Source organism: Ranitomeya imitator, chromosome 3 (genome assembly GCF_032444005.1).
Source record: "Ranitomeya imitator isolate aRanImi1 chromosome 3, aRanImi1.pri, whole genome shotgun sequence".
Taxonomy (NCBI): Eukaryota; Metazoa; Chordata; class Amphibia; order Anura; family Dendrobatidae; genus Ranitomeya; species Ranitomeya imitator.
In genome coordinates, this window is record NC_091284.1 from 530441275 (window position 1) to 530460040 (window position 18766).

General features: G+C 45.9%; 1 protein-coding gene across 4 annotated transcripts in view; it reads right to left on the reverse strand.

Annotated features, from left to right (window-relative positions):
* Positions 1–16094: 16094 nt before the first annotated feature.
* Positions 16095–18766, reverse strand: part of AKAP1 (A-kinase anchoring protein 1) — a 118105-nt gene continuing 115433 nt past the window's right edge. For all 4 annotated transcript variants that reach the window (XM_069757790.1, XM_069757792.1, XM_069757791.1 and 1 more), the window contains exons 10-11: positions 18196–18261; positions 16095–16999 (exon numbers count right to left, since the gene is read on the reverse strand). In XM_069757790.1, the coding sequence (XP_069613891.1) occupies positions 16937–16999; positions 18196–18261 (129 nt within the window). In that variant the 3' untranslated portion in view covers positions 16095–16936. The remainder of the gene's footprint in view (positions 17000–18195; positions 18262–18766) is intronic.

Here is an 18766-nt window from a genome sequence, read left to right on the forward strand (position 1 = left end):
CATAAAGGGTACATGCTTCTCATCTTAAGAATCACCTTGGGACATGGATACAGGATACAGAACCTGTAAGAAAAGCAATTGTAGAGATAGGAGAAAAAGAAAGAAAGAGTAGAATAGAGAGAAAAAAAGGGGGGGGGGGAATGGGGAAGAAGGGGGGATTAAGGGAGACCCCGCAATGAACACGCCCACGTATTGAGAATTATGAGTATGTACGCAGCCCTGTGCTTTCCTTGAAGGATTGCCAGAGGAACCAGGTGCGTCCCTGGACATATGCAGCATCACCATCACCCGCCACCAGCGACTCTAGACGATGTAATCTATCCATTTCAGCTATCCATTCCTCCGTGGAGGGGACCTCAGTGGACCTCCAATGTCGGGGAATAACTGCCCTAGCAGCTATGAGGCAAAATCTCAGGATCCCCTTTTTAACGGAAGCTATCGAACTGGGTATCAGGGACAGTAGGGCCATTTGGGGGGAGGGCTCGTGGCGGACCCCAGTCATCAAATGAAAGGCATCAAAGACTGAGTTCCAGAAGGGTTGCAGGGGACCACCAAACATGAAGCATAGAGCCCGTGGCGGAGCCACATCTCCAGCAGGCGTCCGAGATCTCCGGGTTAATCCTGTGGAGAAGGACGGGACACCTATACCAGCGTGTCAGTAATTTATAATTCCTCTCCTGCGCCTGACTGGACATCGTCATCTTATGTGCAAGAGTGAAGATTTTTAGACTATCCGCCTCAGAAAAGGTGATCCCCAGGTCCCTCTCCCAAGCCTCCATAAATCCAAGCGTAGTAGGGAGAAGTGAATTCAAGACCAGGCCATAGAGCACCGAAACCACGTGGGAGGGACCCTCGGTAGGGAGCATCAGGGACTCAAATGGTGTCAGCGCCCCCATCGGCACACTGGAAAGAAAGCTCCGCAATTGCAGAAACTCCAGCCAGGACAGCGGTGTCGTAAGATCAGAACCTCGTAACCCCCGCATGCCGGAGAGCCCCGCAAGCTTATCCTTCACCTGACCCAGTCCCACCCCGTCAAGTCGTGACCAACACAGATACGTAGATCTATTTATTGCTGGGGGAAAGGCCGGATTGTCAAAAAGGGGACTCAGTCTGCTCAATCGGGAGGTCAGGCGTAATTTCACATAGGATCTATCCCAGAACCTCAAAACAATCTGTGTGAGTGGAGCAAAACTCGACACAGGTGGGCGTCCGGTCCCCCCCAGCCAAGGCAGCCAGTACAAAGAAGAGGGCGATAAAAGTTTCTCCAGGAGCACCCACTGTTTATGAGCATCACCGAACCTCCAGTCGACAATCCTAGAGAGCAAGACTGCCTGATAATAACTTTTAAAATCAGGAAGGCCTACCCCCCCTTTAGTCTTGGGTCTCACTAACACTGAGAATCGAGTCTGCGACTTCTTAGTTCCCCAAATAAAGCTATTGATAGCTGACTGCAGGCGCCTGAAAAAGCAATCCGGAACCTGCACTGGAGCAGTCTGAAGGTGAGAGCAGATTTGAAAGGGAGTGTTGCATGTTTGAATGCAGTGAAGTCTGCGAATGTGTTTTCTTCCAACGCCGCTCTGCAACCCTGGACACTTGCCGGAGCTTTTTAGTGGTGTTATTGTGCCAGGGGTGTCTATTGATACGTCACACTCTCCCATGAACTAGAGGGGCAACCGTGTCAATAGCTGATGCGAGAATGGCATTGTAGAAAGCAGAGGCACTGTCTGTGTCGTAGAGTGAGGATATGGATGCCAGTGGTAGGATAAAGTCAGAGAGTGTGTGGGTGTCTAGGTGTGCGAGATTTCTGCGGGGGTGGGCATGTTGCTGGACATGGGTGACTGGTGAGGAGGACAGGGATGAGAAAGTGAGCAGATGGTGGTCGGATGGAGGGAGAGGTGAGGTGGTGAAGTTAGATAGAGAGCAGAATAGAATAGTAAATAACGATAATGGGAATGAGAGACACACTGATGAGATGGTTAGAGCTGCTCGTAGGAGAAGGATGAGTTGCGAATGCAGCAGGTAGAAAGTTAGATGAAACCATGATGGCTTGTTTCTTACCCTTCTTATACTCCTCTCAGTGCAGACTGATAATGGGCCGTCGCTGTGATGAGCTCCGTTACGGTGGGAGATCTCAATGTCCGCGCAGAGCCAGGGGCCCCCCAGATGGTGGCATCCCTGGTCACTTTCATAAGGACAAACATTTTATATTAGTGTTTGGTTGGTTTAGGGATTTTTACACACAGAATCCCAAGTTTGTCTGCTGTTTTGCATACTTTACTGTTGAGGGTGCTAGTGTTATTTTTATTTTTATTTTTTATCATAAAGTCCTGAACCGACCTTTTGGATTTCTGGTATACCAGTCCCATTGTGGACCTTATGGATTTCATCAACTTATCGGTTCCTTCTAAGGAAAAACAACAATGACCCTCAGCGTTGCTGTCCGATGAGGTGGAAGTCTGACCAGATTCCCACAGGCCCTCTTCCTCCGACCATGTTGAATCCTTAGGTGATGAAGGGGACAGTCTAGATTTATTTCTTCCCTTGAAGCTCTTATCTCCCAAATGGGCCAGTGAACTAACCGATCTCTGTACCTCCATCTTAATCACAGCTCTAAGGCTGGAAGCAAAAAATCTTACTTACCAGTAACAGGATTTTACACAGCCCATGACAACACTATTTGAGAGAGGGTATCTGCCTACCAAGGAAAGGAAACCTACTGAATAAAAATGCAGTAAACCTCTCCCCCGCATCAGCTTGGGTTTCAGAGCATGAGAGGACCTCCACAGAGTAACATAACCGTCACCAAATACATTTTTCTTAACACCCTTAAAAGTGCACACCACAAGTGAAAGCGGGGAGGGAATAAAAGAGTGCTGTCATGGGCTCTGCAAAATCCCATTACCGGTAAGTAACTTAAGATTTTTTTCCCCTTCTCCCATGACAGCAACACCTGAGAGATTTAAATAGATCAAAGCACCCTAGGGAGGGATCACTGCTTGCAATACCTTCCTCCAAAGGAAAGGTCAACAGAGGACAGTTTAAGGCGATATGGTTTATAGGAGGAGGAAAGTGAAAACCACGTGGCCGCCTTACATATTCTCTGGATTGACACCTCTGTTCTTTCAGCCAAGGAGGTCGCCATGGCCCTGGTCGAATGGACCTTCAGGTTTTCAAGAACCGGACTACTTCTAGAGGTGTATGCTAAGCTAATGGTGCCCCTAATGCATCTAGCTATGGTCACCCTTGTAACACCAAGCCCCTTCCTGATGCCCTGGAATGACACAAATAAGGTCTCATTCTTCCTGCATTGTCATGTCTAAGTATTGCATCAAGGCCCTCCTAACGTCTATTGTTTGAAGTCCGCAATCCTCTGCGGTCTGCAGGTTTTCTACAGAAGGAGGGAAGAACTACCTCCCGACTTCAATGAAACTTTGATGCTACATTGGGGAGATAAGCCCGGATCTGGCCTCAAAACTATCATCCGATATCTGAATAAATGGATAACTAATGAATAAAGCATGTAAATCACTAACCCTGCAGGCTGATGTCAGTGCCACTAACATCACTATCTTTAGTGTTAGTACTTTAGCTCAGAGGTCCCCAACTCCAGTCCTCAAGGCCCACCAACAGGTCATGTTTTCAGGATTTCCTTTGCATTGCACAGGTGATGCAATTATTACCTGGGCAAGACTAAGGAAATCCTGAAAACATGACATGTTGGTGGGCCTTGAGGACTGGAGTTGGGGACCCCTGCTTTAGCTGGCACTTCATGTAGAGGCTATAAGGAAAATCTTGTTAACGCTTCAAGGACTAGATTTAAGTACCAAGGAGGCATCTTTGGAACTGGTATTGGTCTTTACCTATGACATGCTTTAATGAACATAACCACCCATTTATCTGCTGCTAGGTTATAGTTGTATAGAGCCACTAAGGCCGACACCTGTACTTTAAAGGTGCTGGTGGCTAGGCTTGTGCTGTTCAGTTTATTCAGATAGACTTTCATCCATACATGGACATTTATGTAATGGTAATATACTCAGTTCTATCATTTATTGTATGTGTTATACTTTGCTGCCATCTACTGGCCATTGCTGTATCACATTGTAATATTTGTTATGGTACTTTCCCACAACACCTTTCTGTCTTTAGCTCCTCCTATCTTTTTCCTTCTTTTCCTGTTTTGTACTCCGTGCCATCTTGGATCTCACATGTGCTGCAGAGCTGGAGAAAGGATTCTCTTGTTACCTCTAACCTGGAGCTTCTATCATCTCTATCTGGTGATTCTGTAACAGCTCTAACCTACAGTCCTCACTCTCACCAAGGTACTGTAAATAAAACCTGTTGAATGTATCACTGCATCATCCTTCCGGATCACCACGCACAGCTGATAAGGACTAGGAGCACAGTTAGTGAGTAACGCTGTCTGCCATTGTTTATATAGCGATTTGTGATCACATCCCTCAGATACATCATCCACATATATCGGTGGCAGAATAGCAACAAGAGACCTAAGTCTACAGTGTCTGTGTGCATATGCATTGTCTGCCAGCAAGTCTTAACCGTCCGCCATCTTAGCTAAAACATGTCCACAAAGGGCCCATCTGCAAGTGAAGCACATCAGGTTCCCGACACCATAGATGCTGCAGGAGCAGAGTCCACACTTACTGCAGAGCAGGACGTACGACCCAAACGTGTAACCAAGCCGACACAAAAGGCCAGAGAGAACTTTGAGACTACTAGAGACGAGTTCCATGATAACCTAGAACATTTATGGGGCAGAGTTGATCACTATTTAGCAGCTCTTCCACGCTATCACATTGACGCCGCAGGTTTAACCACCACATTGAAGAGTTTATCTGCTATGATCGCTACCAGAGACTGTCTGCAAAGTACATCACATTCCTGAGTAACTGTGACATGGAAGATGCCCCAGCAGAAGTAACTGAAAGGGAAACTCTTCTCCTAGAAAAGACCTCATTAGTACAAGATGCCCAGGATAAAGCAGAACTCCGCATCGCTCACCTCCAAGAGGTTAGGTCACATCGCACAACATCGACCAAAATCACAGCTCGGTCTTCCAGATCATCTCACTCCAGGAAGTCAACATTGTCCGACAAGCTACTGAAGATCCGTGCAGCTGCAGAGGAAGCTAGAGTAAAAAGTGCCTTTGCTAAAAGGGAGGCGGAAGTGGAAGCTCAAAGAAACGAGATGGAAGCTCAAAGGAAATTAAAAATACTCCAAGCAGAAAGGGAAGAAGCAACAGCCCTTGCTAAACTGAAAGTCCTTGAACAAGCATTGGAACAAGAAGACAATTCGGACTGTCTTATTCCAGAAGAAATGGAGGACTCTGCTGATCGCACTTCATGTGCTAAGACATTTAACATCTGCACCAGCACCACCTCCAGTTTCTAACACGGAAGCGCCCGCAAGTCAAGAAATGTCGCCACCTACTGCCGACAAGGTAACTTCCAGCACTAACTCACAATTTAGGCAACAGCCAGCAGAACCTATAGACAAAACCGCAGTATAACCCTTATGCCGCATCATTTCGTCCTGATTTGTCGCAGTCATATAAGCCAGAGAACTTACATTCCCTACGGATACCACAAGTTCATCCTGCAACAATGACCGGGAGATCGGACATGTCTGACTTCGCCAGATACATGATTCGCCGGGAGTTAATAAACATTAGTCTCTCAAAGTTTGATGATCGTGCTGAGAATTATAGAGCATGGAAATCCACCTTTCAAGCAGTGATCCAAGACCTTAATCTCACCGGCAAGGAACAACTGGATTTGCTTGTTAACTGGTTAGGCCCTGAATCAGCAGAGCACATAAAGACAATAAGGGCAATTCATGTGGACTATTCAGATGCAGGTCTTATTGCAGCCTGGGAGAGACTGGAACAAACCTACGGCAGCTCAGAAGCCATAGAATGTGCCTTATTTAAAAGACTGCAAACCTTCCCAAAGATAACTAACAAGGACAATAGAAAACTTCAAGATCTGAGCGACCTGCTAAAGGAAATAGAATTGGCAAAATTAGACCCACGTCTCTCAGGACTGAGCTACCTAGATACTGCTCATGGCGTAAATCCAATAGTGTCCAAGTTGCCACACGGCATGCAGGATAAATGGGCAGACCACGGCTCACGTTATAAAAGGCAGCATGATGTGTCCTTTTTCCCCTTTTCATATTTTTCCAGGTTCATCAGTGACCAAGCTCGGAAGAATGATCCCAGCATCGACTTCACTGAGCCAACTCCACCAGCAGCATCATCATCTACAAGGTATGATAACATTGCCAAACGTAGAGATTCAAGGAACACAGTATCTGTGAGAAAGACTGACGTTCCACTTACTACACCTGCCTTCACCAAGACAAATAATGTTGCTCCTAAAGTCATGGACAGTAACTGTATGTGCCCCATCTACAAAAGGCCTCACCCACTTAAAGAATGCCGTGGATTCAGAGCAAGGACTTTGCAGGAGCGTAAAGATACCCTCAAGGAGCTTGGGATATGTTATAAGTGTTACACCTCCTCAGACCACCTCGCTAAGGACTGTAAGGCCGCCATTAAGTGCGCTGAATGCAGCAGTGATAAACACGTCACAGCCATGCATCCCACGCCAGCTCCACACAACCTTCTGCAGCATCTAACCATGCTAAAAAAGCATGGCGGGGAGCCACAGGTCCCTGACCCAACTGCAACCGCTGTTTCCTCCTCATGTACTAAGGTATGTGTAGAAGGGACTGATCCTAAATGCTGTGCCAAGGTATGTCTGATTAAGGTCTATCCAGAAGGACAACCCGACAAGGCCTCCAAAATGTATGCCATAATAGATGAGCAAAGTAACCGATCTCTAGCAAGGCCCAAATTCTTTGAGATCTTCAACATAAAGGGACAAACAACTCCATACACCCTCAACACCTGCTCTGGTCGTATTGAGACTTCTGGCAGGAGAGACTCTGGGTACATAGTCTCTTCAATCAAGGGAAACGTGCATATACCCTTGCCAACCCTAATTGGATGTGACCAGATACCTGATAACGGAGGAGATTCCCACTCCGGAAGCCGCACTTCATCATCGCTACTTGAGGCACCTGACTAATGAAATTCCTCCTCTGGACATGAATGCTGATATTCTCATCCTACTCGGAAGGGACATTCTGAAGGTCCACAAGGTACGCCAACAATGCAACGGCCCAGATGATGCTCCATACGCCCAAAGATTCGACCTAGGCTGGGTAATCGTGGGCGATGTATGTCTGGATAGGAGTCACAAGGCATCCGAAGTAAACGCCTGTAAAACGTATGTGCTCCAAAATGGTGGCGCAACTCACTTTAAGCCATGCCTTCATCACTACGAAGTGAAAGAGGTTCTCTGATTGCATCCAGGAGCCTGACATCATTCCCACTCCCTACGGTGATGACTTAGGGAGAACAGTGTTTCACACAACAAAAGATGACAACAAAGTCGCCTTATCCATAGAAGACAAGGAGTTTCTTAAAATCGTGGACAGTGGATTCTTCAAAAATGAATCTGACCGCTGGGTTGCTCCCTTACCCTTCAAGGACCAGGCTTCCTAACAACAGAGAACAGGCCTTATCTAGATTCATCTCACTGCAGAGAACATTAAGGAACAAGCCTGAAATGAAGGAACATTTCATAGCTTTTATGGACAAGATATTTCACAATGATCACGCAGAGCCAGCTCCACCATTGCAAGCTGATGAAGAATGCTGGTATCTACCTTCCTTTGGAGTGTATCATCCAAGAAAGCCGAAACAAATCAGGGTGGTGTTCGATTCAAGCGCCAAACATGACGGCATATCTCTGAATGACGTTCTCCTCACTGGCCCGAACCTGACTAATAACCTGGTGGGAGTGCTCATGAGATTCAGAAAGGAACCGGTCGCCATTACCGCTGACATCGAACAAATGTTCCATTGTTTCATCGTGCAACAAGATCACAGAAATTATCTCCGTTTTCTATGGCACCGAGACAACGACACCAACAAGGAAATGATCGAATACCGCATGAAGGTGCACGTTTTCGGAAACAGTCCTTCTCCTGCAGTCGCTACATACGGCCTACGTAGGACCGCCTCCGATGGTGCTGCGGAGTTCGGGAAGGATGCCCAACAGTTCGTTGAAAAGGACTTCTACGTGGACGACGGTCTTAAATCCCTTCCTACAGTGGAGAAAGCCATAGATCTGCTCCAACTGACACAAGGACCAGAGTTCCTTCACAACCAATGCGAAGAGACTGCCGTTGAAGACAGCTTCAACCTTCAGGATCCAGATGTCGACCCAGAGATCTGTCCTGATGTCAGCACCTTCATCACCAAATTCAAGGAGAAGGTTGGCTTGGACTGTCAGCGTTTTGATCGCTTCTCAAGATGGATGAGGCTGGTTCGTGCCATTGCAAGGTTAGTACACGTTGTACAATGCTATCGCAATAAGGACAGTAACACTGATTGTCAGGGTTGGCATCTCTGCCATAAGCCTCTCTCTGCAGAAGACATTGCTCGGAGTGAACTCATTGTGATACGCAATGTGCAGCAGAATGTTTTTCACAAGGAACTGGAATGTATATGTAAAAAAACAAGACGTTCCTAAAAACAGCCTCATTGTCAACCTAAACCCAGTAATAGACGAGAGGTGTTTATTGAGAGTTGGTGGTCGCTTAAACAAAGCTAAATTGGATGAGGCAGAAAAGAATCCTCTAATTATTCCTGGTCATCATCATATCACGACTCTACTAATACGACATTACCATGAAAAAAATCAAACATCAAGGCAGACACTTCACTGAAGGAGCCTTAAGAGCTGCAGGCTTCTGGATTGTGGGAGCAAAGAGACCGGTTTCCCATTTAATTCATGTGTTCAGTGTCGTAAGACAAGAGGAAAACTGCAACAACAACAGATATATGATTTGCCTGCTGATAGGACAAGCACAGAGCCTCCATTTACCTATGTTGGCTTGGACGTTTTTGGCCCATGGGCAGTCGCTGCACGTCGGACCAGAGGCGGGCATGCGGAAAGTAAATGTTGGCAGTGTTGTTCACGTGCATGAGTGTACGAGCAATACACATAGAAGTGATAAGAGTCCATGGATTCCTCCAGTTTCATTAATGCCCCAAGACGATTCTTCTCCATCAGAGGACCAGTAAAACAACTAAGATCTGATTGTGGAACAAACTTTGTAGGTGCCTGTCGAGAACTACAGCTGAATTCAACACCAGTCCAGAACTTCTTGACAACCAATGGCTGTTCCTGGGTCTTCAATCCTCCTCATGCTTCCCATATGGGCGGATCATGGAAAAGAATGATAGGCATTACTTGTCAGATACTGGAATCTATGCTGATGGATTCAAATCTTTCAAGACTCGCTCAAGAGACCTTGACCACTTTCTTAGCAGAAGTCTCTGCTACAGTAAACTCAAGACCTCTTGTACCCATATCTACGGATCCAGAATCTCCTACAATTCTCACTCCGGCAACTCTCCTCACCCAGAAACTTGGAACTGTTCCTAACCCGCCTGAAGACTCTGTGTCCGGTAACAAATATCAGAGACGGTGGAAATATGTGCAACATCTGGCTAATTGTTTCTGGAATAGATGGAAGAGGGAGTACCTGACACTTCTCCAAAAACGAAGAAAATGGCAACAAGTAAAGCCAAATTTACAAGTAGGAGATATTATCCTCATGAAAGACCAGAAGGAGGAAAGAAGCACATGGTCTATGGGACTTATATCTAAAACCTTTCCAAGTGACGATGGCAAGGTACGCAGGGTAGAAGTGACAGTTACTAAGCAAGGTGACCCCAAATCTTTCATTAGGCCTATATCAGAGATTATTTTACTCATACTGGTTGAGGATTGATTATCCATCCAATCAGTAGGAACTCTTTCAAGGAACTTCAACCTTTGGATTACAAATGGGTTGGAGACAGTTTGGCCTAGTGCGGCTTCTCCAATTCGAAGATGGGTTATCCGTTGGATTACTTCAGGAACTCGTTATATACATTTGTCTATCTTGATATACAATAAGTTATTGTTGCATTGCATGCGTTGTTTTTATCTTACAGGTTGAGGTATCCCTCCATGCACTTCTGGTGAACACTCCCAATTCGAGACTTATGGTATAGTGAAATCCAAGGATTTCAGACGGGGAGTGTGCTGTTCAGTTTATTCAGATAGACTTTCAGCCATACATGGACATTTATGTAATGGTAATATACTCAGTTCTATCATTTATTGTATTTGTTATACTTTGCTGCCATCTACTGGCCATTGCTGTATCACATTGTAATATTTGTTATGGTACTTTCCCACAACACCTTTCTGTCTTTAGCTCCTCCTATCTTTTTCCTTCTTTTCCTGTTTTGTACTCCGTACCATCTTGGATCTCACATGTGCTGCAGATCTGGAGAAAAGATTCTCTTGTTACCTCTAACCTGGAGCTTCTATCATCTCGATCTGGTGATTCTGTAACAGCTCTAACCTACAGTCCTCACTCTCACCAAGGTACTATAAATAAAACCTGTTGAATGTATCACTGCATCATCCTTCCGGATCACCACGCACAGCTGATAAGGACTAGGAGCACAGTTAGTGAGTAACGCTGTCCGCCATTGTTTATATAGCGATTCGTGATCACATCCCTCAGATACATCATCCACATATATAGGTGGCAGAATAAGGCTCATCTTCATACCCCTTTGAAGAAACTCTAATCTGGCCCTAATTGGGACCCTACTCCCAACCGACTGCCCTGAAAAAGCTAAAAATATAGCCCATATCCTGCCGTAAATCCTAGTTGTTACAGGCTTCCTACTCTACATCGGGGTAGCGACTAAAGCCAGGGAGATCCTTCCTGTGTTAATAGTGCCCTCTCAAAATCCAGGCCATCAAATGTAGACCTGACCTGAGGATGTGACACTGGGCTTTGCCTGAGGAAACCCAGAATGTCTGGGAGAATCCAGGGACCGGTTACAGACATCCTCCTCATCCCTGAGAACCATGGCCTTTTGGGCCAAAATGGAGCAATGAGGATGACCTCCTCCAGGACTGCCGAGATCAACAGGGGAAATGCCTAAGCCAGTTGGAAACCACACGGAATCTGTAGTGTGTTCACCACGTATGGCTTTTCTCTTGGGTTTAGAGAGCAGAAGATCTTAGACTTGTTTGCCAACAGGAAGACAATCTGTGGCTGCCCCCAACTCTCCAGTCTGCAGAAAAATTGCCGGATCTAGTTTCTGTTTTAGGGTTGTCCGGCTGAGAAAATCTGCTTCTTCGTTCTCCTTCCCCTTTATGTGCAGAGCAGATAGCTGTAGATGTTCCTCCATTAACTGGAGAATTGCTTGAGATAGCTGCATTAGGGTCTGGGATCTTGTGCCCCCCTGGTGGTTGATATAGGCAACTGAAGTTCATTTGCCGGACATTATGCAAACATGGTTTCATTCTAAATGAGGAAGAAACTATTACTGATAGTAGCTCCTTGTAGTTTGAGGAATGGCCCACTGCTCTCTCTGACCAGACCCCCTGGACTATGTGATCCCCGAGATATGCGCCCCATCCTTCTGCGCTTGCATCCATCACGATGATGTCTGATATCCGGTCGGACCGTGGAATTCCCCGTGACAGATTCCCTGGATCCAGCCACCAGGTCATGGAATCTACTGCCTCCTGGGAGAGCATAATCTTCCCCTCTAAACGACCTGCAAGCTTCCTTCCTCCCTTGAAGACATCCTGATGTAAGGCCCTGAAATGAATCTGGGCCCACTGGACTGCTGGAATGCATGACGTCATTGATCCTAGTAAGGACATAGCTTTCCTTAGGGACATGACCGGACCGGACTGGGTCAATGCTACTGATACCAGGGCTACAATTCTGTCTGTCTTCTCCTCTGGCAAGAGAAAACCTGCCACTGAGAGTCCAAAATAAGTCCTTAGAAGGATTGAACGTTCAGGGGCTGCAGCCTTGACTTCTCAATATTTATCATCCAACCCAGCCTTAACATACTGGTCTGGATGTGCCCTAGATGAGAACTGCAGTCTTCTGTTCTGCCGATCACTGAAAAAAAAAATCATCCAGGTATGGCACTATCAACACGTTCCTTTCTCGCAAATGTACAGTCATCTCCAGAATTTTCTTGGTGAAAACTCTTGGTGCCATGGATAGACCAAAGGGCAGAGCCCTGCATTAGAAGTGTCTGAGTTGTCTGCGTATATACACTGCTACCAGATGGATGGGGACAAGGTAGTATGCGTCCTTCAAGTCTAAGACACTCATGTAGCAGCGTTGTAACAAGATCTTTATTGCCAAGTTTGACTCCATCTTGCTCTGTCTGTAGACCAGGAGCTTGAGACCTTTTCGGTTGACAATTGTCCTGAATGAGTGGACGGGCTTCCTCATCAAAAAACGGGTGGATAAAACCCCGCCCCTGCTGCTGAACAGGCACCTCCACCAGCACCTTCTTTTGTAGCAAAAACTAATACTTCCACCTCTAGGCCTTGTTGCACCTTACAAGATCTGGGTGACGAGAGCTTGAAGCGGTGCTTGGGAGTGGATCTTAAGATCAAGACTGAGACTAGAGTTAGTATTGACCGAGATTTCCTCCCAGGCAAGTGGGAAGTAGGACAACCTTCCTCCTACCCGGGAGAGCTCATCACTTAGAGGATTTTAAGCTCTTTGCCGAGGAACCCCCAGACATGAAGCCCGTGCTCCTCGATTTCTTGTCCTTCCAATCGCCCTGTTCCTGCTATATCTAATCCTACAAAAAGGAGCTCTTGAATTGAGGACGGGACACATTGGGAAACCCCATTTTTCTTAGCCGCTGCCTTATCTAGTATGTTGACCAGAGCCTGACCGAAAAGATATTTCCTTTTCACATGGGATAGAACATAGTCTGGTCTTGGACTGGGCATGTCCTTGACAGCTTTTGAGCCATAAGGCTCTGCGGGCAGCAATGGATAGATTTGCCGATCTGGCTGCTAACCTGACAGAATCTGAAGAGGCGTCAGCCAGGAAGGCAGCTGCTCCCTGCATCAGCGGAAGGTCCGCCAGGATCTTTTCTCTCGGGGTGTTGTCTCTAAGCTGGTCCTCAAGCTGCTACAGCCACACCAACATCGACCTGGCCATGTAGATTGCCGCTATTGCCGGCTTTAATGATCCAGCCGATGATTCCCAAGTATGTAAGTAAACGTCTGCTTTCTTATCCAAGCGGTCCTTGAGAGCCCTTTGGTCCTCAAAGGGCAGAGTTGATCTTTTAACTGACAGACCGCTACATCGTACCTTGGAGTCTTCTCCCATATGCCCGCCTCCTCTTCATCAAATGGATATCTCTCCTCTTTGAAGATGGTAGTGGGCCTTTCCTTTCCGGCCTCTTCCACTTTCTACTAATGAGCATCTTGATCTTTTCATTAACTGAAAAGGAATGCCTCTTCCTCTGTTCCAGGCCACTGAACATAATGTCCAGGACCGTTCTAGTAGTCTTTGGATCAGCTATGCACATAGTGGAACCGATTGCCCTAACCAGCCTGTCTGTGTCCTTAGCTGGGAAGAAGGGTCTACCCCGCCCCCTGTGTCCTCATCAGAGGAATCTGTCAGGTCTGAATCCTCTCCTTTAAACGCTACTGATCGCACAGACTAAGGACAGCAGTTCTGGTTATCCCTCCTCTCTGTCTCTTCACGTGTTTTAAGGACTCCTGCACCTCCAATCTAATGATGGCTTTCAGGTCCATAACAAACCCAGGGGGTTTCCTCCGAGACAGTATCTTGGATACAACCTGGGCAGAGTCTCTTATAAGTGCAAGGTAGATCCCCCTTGCACAGGGCACACTCCCTATTGTTCTGTTTCGAGCCACATTTCAGGGGCCTTTCCTAGTAAATGATTACACAGAGAAAGGTGACCCGTTTTAATACGGTGCACCTTCACGTAGATCACTCACCATTCAGCTGATCATTCTACGGTACGAGGCGGAGGCTGAGCTAGTCCAGGAGAATGTCTCCCCCTGGAGGTGGGCTCGTGACCTGCCTTTCCTTTCAGGCTGGTCCTGCTGCTTGTACGACTGCCACTGCTGTGTCCTTGCCGATGCCGCTGGCAACTCTGCAATGGCTCCTGTGTCGACTGCAGTGATGATGCTGCCTGCTGATGCGGTGATGTCAGCTGCTGCCGCTGTGGTGGCTGCTGCAGTTCATGCATGGTCTGAACTGCTGCAGGAATTCCACCATCTTCCTGGGCACATCCCCTTATATACCGGATGGCCCAGGTCACCCTCCATCTTCCGGTATTCAAATCCGACACACTGTGTGCAGAGATCCCCAGTAGCACTGCGCAGTCCCGGATGTCCGCTGCAGTTCCCGGCACGCCTCGTCATCATAACGCACCAGATATCCATCCTGCATCCCGCGTGTGCAGACCCAGCGGCCACGCTTTCTGGTGCACACTTCACCAGGACACGCCGGCTCCATCCAGCACTCCTGGGGCACTCCTGCAACCCTCAGCAAGCGCAGACCCAGGACCTCGTGTCGGCCAGAGACATTAATCTAAGAGGTCTCTGCCTGCGTGGCGCTGCACCAACCTCCCAGTCTGTGTTACCCTGGGTGTCCAGGACGAGGGATGCCGTCCGCGGGTGAGACAAGTTGAGTACTGCTTCCTTCTGCAAGTTCTCACAAGGACAGGAAACCAAGACTGATGTGGAAGAGAGGTACCACCTTTTTATGCAGTAGGTTTCCTGTCCTTGGTGGGCGTATACCCTCTCTCAGGTGGTGCTGTCATTGGAGAATGGAAAATTAGTGGATTCCTCTGAAATAGTTTGCTCTATGCATGCCTGACAAAGCTTTTTTGCCCATGTTCTTGGCAACATCTGTCCACAGAGGGAGCACTCCGCATGGTTTGACTTTGAAATACTCTTCCTAGGGACCTCCTATCTCCTGCCCCAGATACAAAATAAAGGCAGAGAGAGAGAGATATGGAGGAAAACACAAAAAAAAAAAAAAAAAAGAGAGAAAGAAAAGAGCCATTAACCTGCTGAACTTTCTCGCAGATCACTCACCACTCAGAATCTTTATACAAGTACCAGATCAGGAGGCCGTATGACATCCGAAAGAACTTCCCTGGAGAATGCAGACGACTATATCCTAGTAGAGCTGTGACTGCTGCTGGCTCCTGCTGTACCCTGCACGCGGCCCGAGTGACCCCTACTGCCTCGTTGTGGCTGCTGGGGTGCCTGTTTCCTATGAAGACAGGATGGGCGTCTCTTAGCCACTTTCTTCAGCTGCTCTTGCTGCTGTAGTGGTGGCCGTGCCGGCTGCTCAAGCGGTTGCGGACCCTTCATTTTCCCCACAAACTGCATGCTGGCAGTCCTTTTACATATCCACATGGGATCCGCCGACCAGCAGAGCAACTTCTGGTACAGTCTCCGAAAGCTGTCAGCAAGTGCGTCATCCGGACATGACTTCCGGTTCACGCCTCTGCGCGCAACAGTCTGCTGTAGTCCCGTGGACATGCTGCGTCCATGGCGCCTCCGAGAAGCCTCCCACCAAGGTGAGGTTACTGCACACCCCTGCTCCAGCACTTGCGGTCAGGCTCCCTTCTCTCCGGCGCTATGCCCTAGGAAGCGTAGCTGACAGGTACCAGTAATCAGCTGCTGGTGCCCCGCTCACGCTTGCTCATGGAGGACACCCTAGTGGGGCCATTGTGGTGCTTCCAGCAAACTCAGGCGACGGCCGCAGCAAAACCTGTGCCTGTCAAACATCGGCTGCCCCAGGGCCAGGAATCCTCTTCCACCGCCGATTTACTGAGAGTTAACAAACGGAAGCGCAGAGGAGCCTCACTTTTTATCTTAGAGATATCCTGTCCTCGAAGGGTGGATCCCCTCTCACGGTGCAATCATGGGTGGCTGAAAAACAGGTAGTTTGTGTAATTTTTAATGTTACCAGAAGTCTCCATTATCAAGCACAAGCTGTTGAAAAGTTTGTTGAAACTTCATTGCAGATATTTTTTTTAGTTGTGCAGGTTTTCTACATCAATGTAATATTTTTTCTTTTAGTGTTTTGAAAGAAGTCACATAATTCAGGCATTAATGCTTCCCTTTCAGTGCTTTATTTTTAATCAACCCCGCTCACAACAGGCCTAAGAAAAAATATGCATTTTACAATACCTTTCCAGTGGATTTATATTACTTAGACATTTAAAAATCCATTTGTCAAGAAATAAAAAAGAGCACACAAATGTATTTCATTTTTGTAACTTTTTACATCTGTACAGCAGAGTAGCAAATAATTCAATCACAGCAACATCAAACTATATGGCAAATCTAAACACCACACATCAGCGCACAGAAGACCCATTCCAAAGGCATCACAGAGTTCCTGTGCTACCGTTTGGGGGACAGATGACAAGTGTGGAAATTGCAAACCTCCCTTTCATTTTTCAGTGTTCAGATACAAAAATATTGAAGTGATCAGTTCTTATATCAATATATTTACAAAGATTTGCACAACAAAATAAATTACAGTCAGGCTTGGCAGGCAGAGTGCGCCGCGTTACGTACAAAAACAATAATCATTTAATGTCACGCATAATTATTCTGACATTCCTCCAGTTAGACCACTTCTTATATATTTGCATATTCTATATTTCATGTAAATATGCCATTTGACTCTTAGGCTTCATCCCGAAGTGCTCATCCAAAGGGAACACAGATGTCCAAAAACAGTAGTTTGGTAAAGATAGTTGCTGGTTGCATTTTTGTGGGCAGAACAATAAGATGGATATAGCTACAAATATATGGCTTTTAAAAATCAGTCTTTTGCATGATTTCTATACATAAACCAGAAAAAAAACAAAAACAAAACTAAACTGCATACCAAGCCTGTAGTGGTGCAAGATGGTATTAAGGAGTAAACCATTTTACAAGTGCTAATAGCTATCTATCCACTGTGCAAATCCTCTTTCCACAAGAGTCCTGTTGATAGACATCACCTATGGGATTTGTAAAAACAAAAGAAAAAAAAGTTAACAAAAAAAAACTTAATACTTAAAAGGATTGTAAAAAGTTTGGAAGTCCTCCCCCATTTAAGATAATTTCCCAACCACTGGGGTCAGACCATGGGACTCCCACCAATATTGAGAATTGTGGATCCCTCTGTGAATGGAGCAGTGGTGCCATCTCCAGCAGACCCATAAAAAATGAATAGAACAAAAATGCACAGTCAACCACAGCTCCATTCACGCAGTGCTCCTCAGGTTGGTGGGGATACCAGCTATCAGGAAGTTTTCTATCCTAATGTTGAGGATAACTTTCAAATTTGGTACAACCCCATTCACATGAGATACCTACGCTGCACAAATCTATACAGAAAGATATAAGGTAACAATATAATATAAGAACTTTTATAATGTAAGCCTTGATTTTTCAACATGACTAGTAAAAACTTTGATGGCAGAGTAATGTGTCAAAATTTTGCAGGCAGAATGTTACACAACATTCGAGTATGTTCGATACATGGTTTTGTGTGAAAAAATATTTAGTATTCTTTACATGGTGTGAATAAGGTATAAATTAATATTCTCATTATAAATCCTCAATGACTGACCACCTTCACTGCATGTTGAATAATAAATGGGGTCATTAAGATGCTCCCTTAGATCTTCCCATTATTAATATTATCTCTCAACTGCGCCATAGTGAGTAACCAAGTTTATGAGGATATTGCTTCTGTCAGATCCCCTCCATTCACAATGACAGCGCATACCCAAAGTATAATGCATAATGTCAGACAAAAAGGTAAAGAGAAATTTATTTTTCAGGGAGGAAGACAGGAACTCTAGCTCTGCCTATTGGAGGTTTCAATCCTAAAATGCACATGATCAAAAAAAAAAAAATAAGTCAAACCAGAAACTATTTTTCTACTTGAATTTCAGGATGTTTGCCCCTCATCAATGCTAAACAATAATTTGGATTTTGCTATATATCAGCCATATGAGATTTGCATATTCAAAAATCCCACAGGAACATTACTTGGCCTATAAGTATCCATAAATTGGCTTGGAACTCTGCACAAATGATCCCTCAGATCTCCTTTTGCTCTAGTACTTGGTTTAGTAATCTTTTTAATACAAAACTACTATACTAATAAACCATGTCAGAAGCCACTGCAGTTATTGTAAAATCTCACCTCATCCGCCATCATACTCCATAACTGTACAAGCGGAAGTCCTGTTGCACCATCGTAATTTGTAACCTTTATATAAAAATAAAGACAATAATGATAATATGTACAGGAAGATTAAATATTCAAGGACAAAAGCTTTTAAACATTCAAGCATAGACTTTTGGAACGTCACAATACAAATTCTGTACTTCGGCACAATAGCAGTCATACCCATCACCTATGCACAAACATAGCTCAATTACCAATATCATAGTAAGTTTGCCTTAAGTGTCACATCTGTAGGACACATGTATGCATCTTGGAGCAAATCTAAGTGATAGCTAAAAGGTCAAATTCATCAATAAAGTCGATGTTCATGCCGGTCTTGATAAGGGAGTGTACTGGGGCCAGATGCTCCTAATTCACGAAGAGGTGCATGCCTGGAGAGTCTAATGAATGGCGTGTGCCAAGTCAGAAATCTCACTCCAGTAAGGTACTAGAGTAAGAGGTCTGGTGTAGGGAACACTTAGATGAGTTCTGGCATCTTGCCCCCACGTCTTCCTAACCCAGATGAGCCCATGTCAGCAGAGCTGGG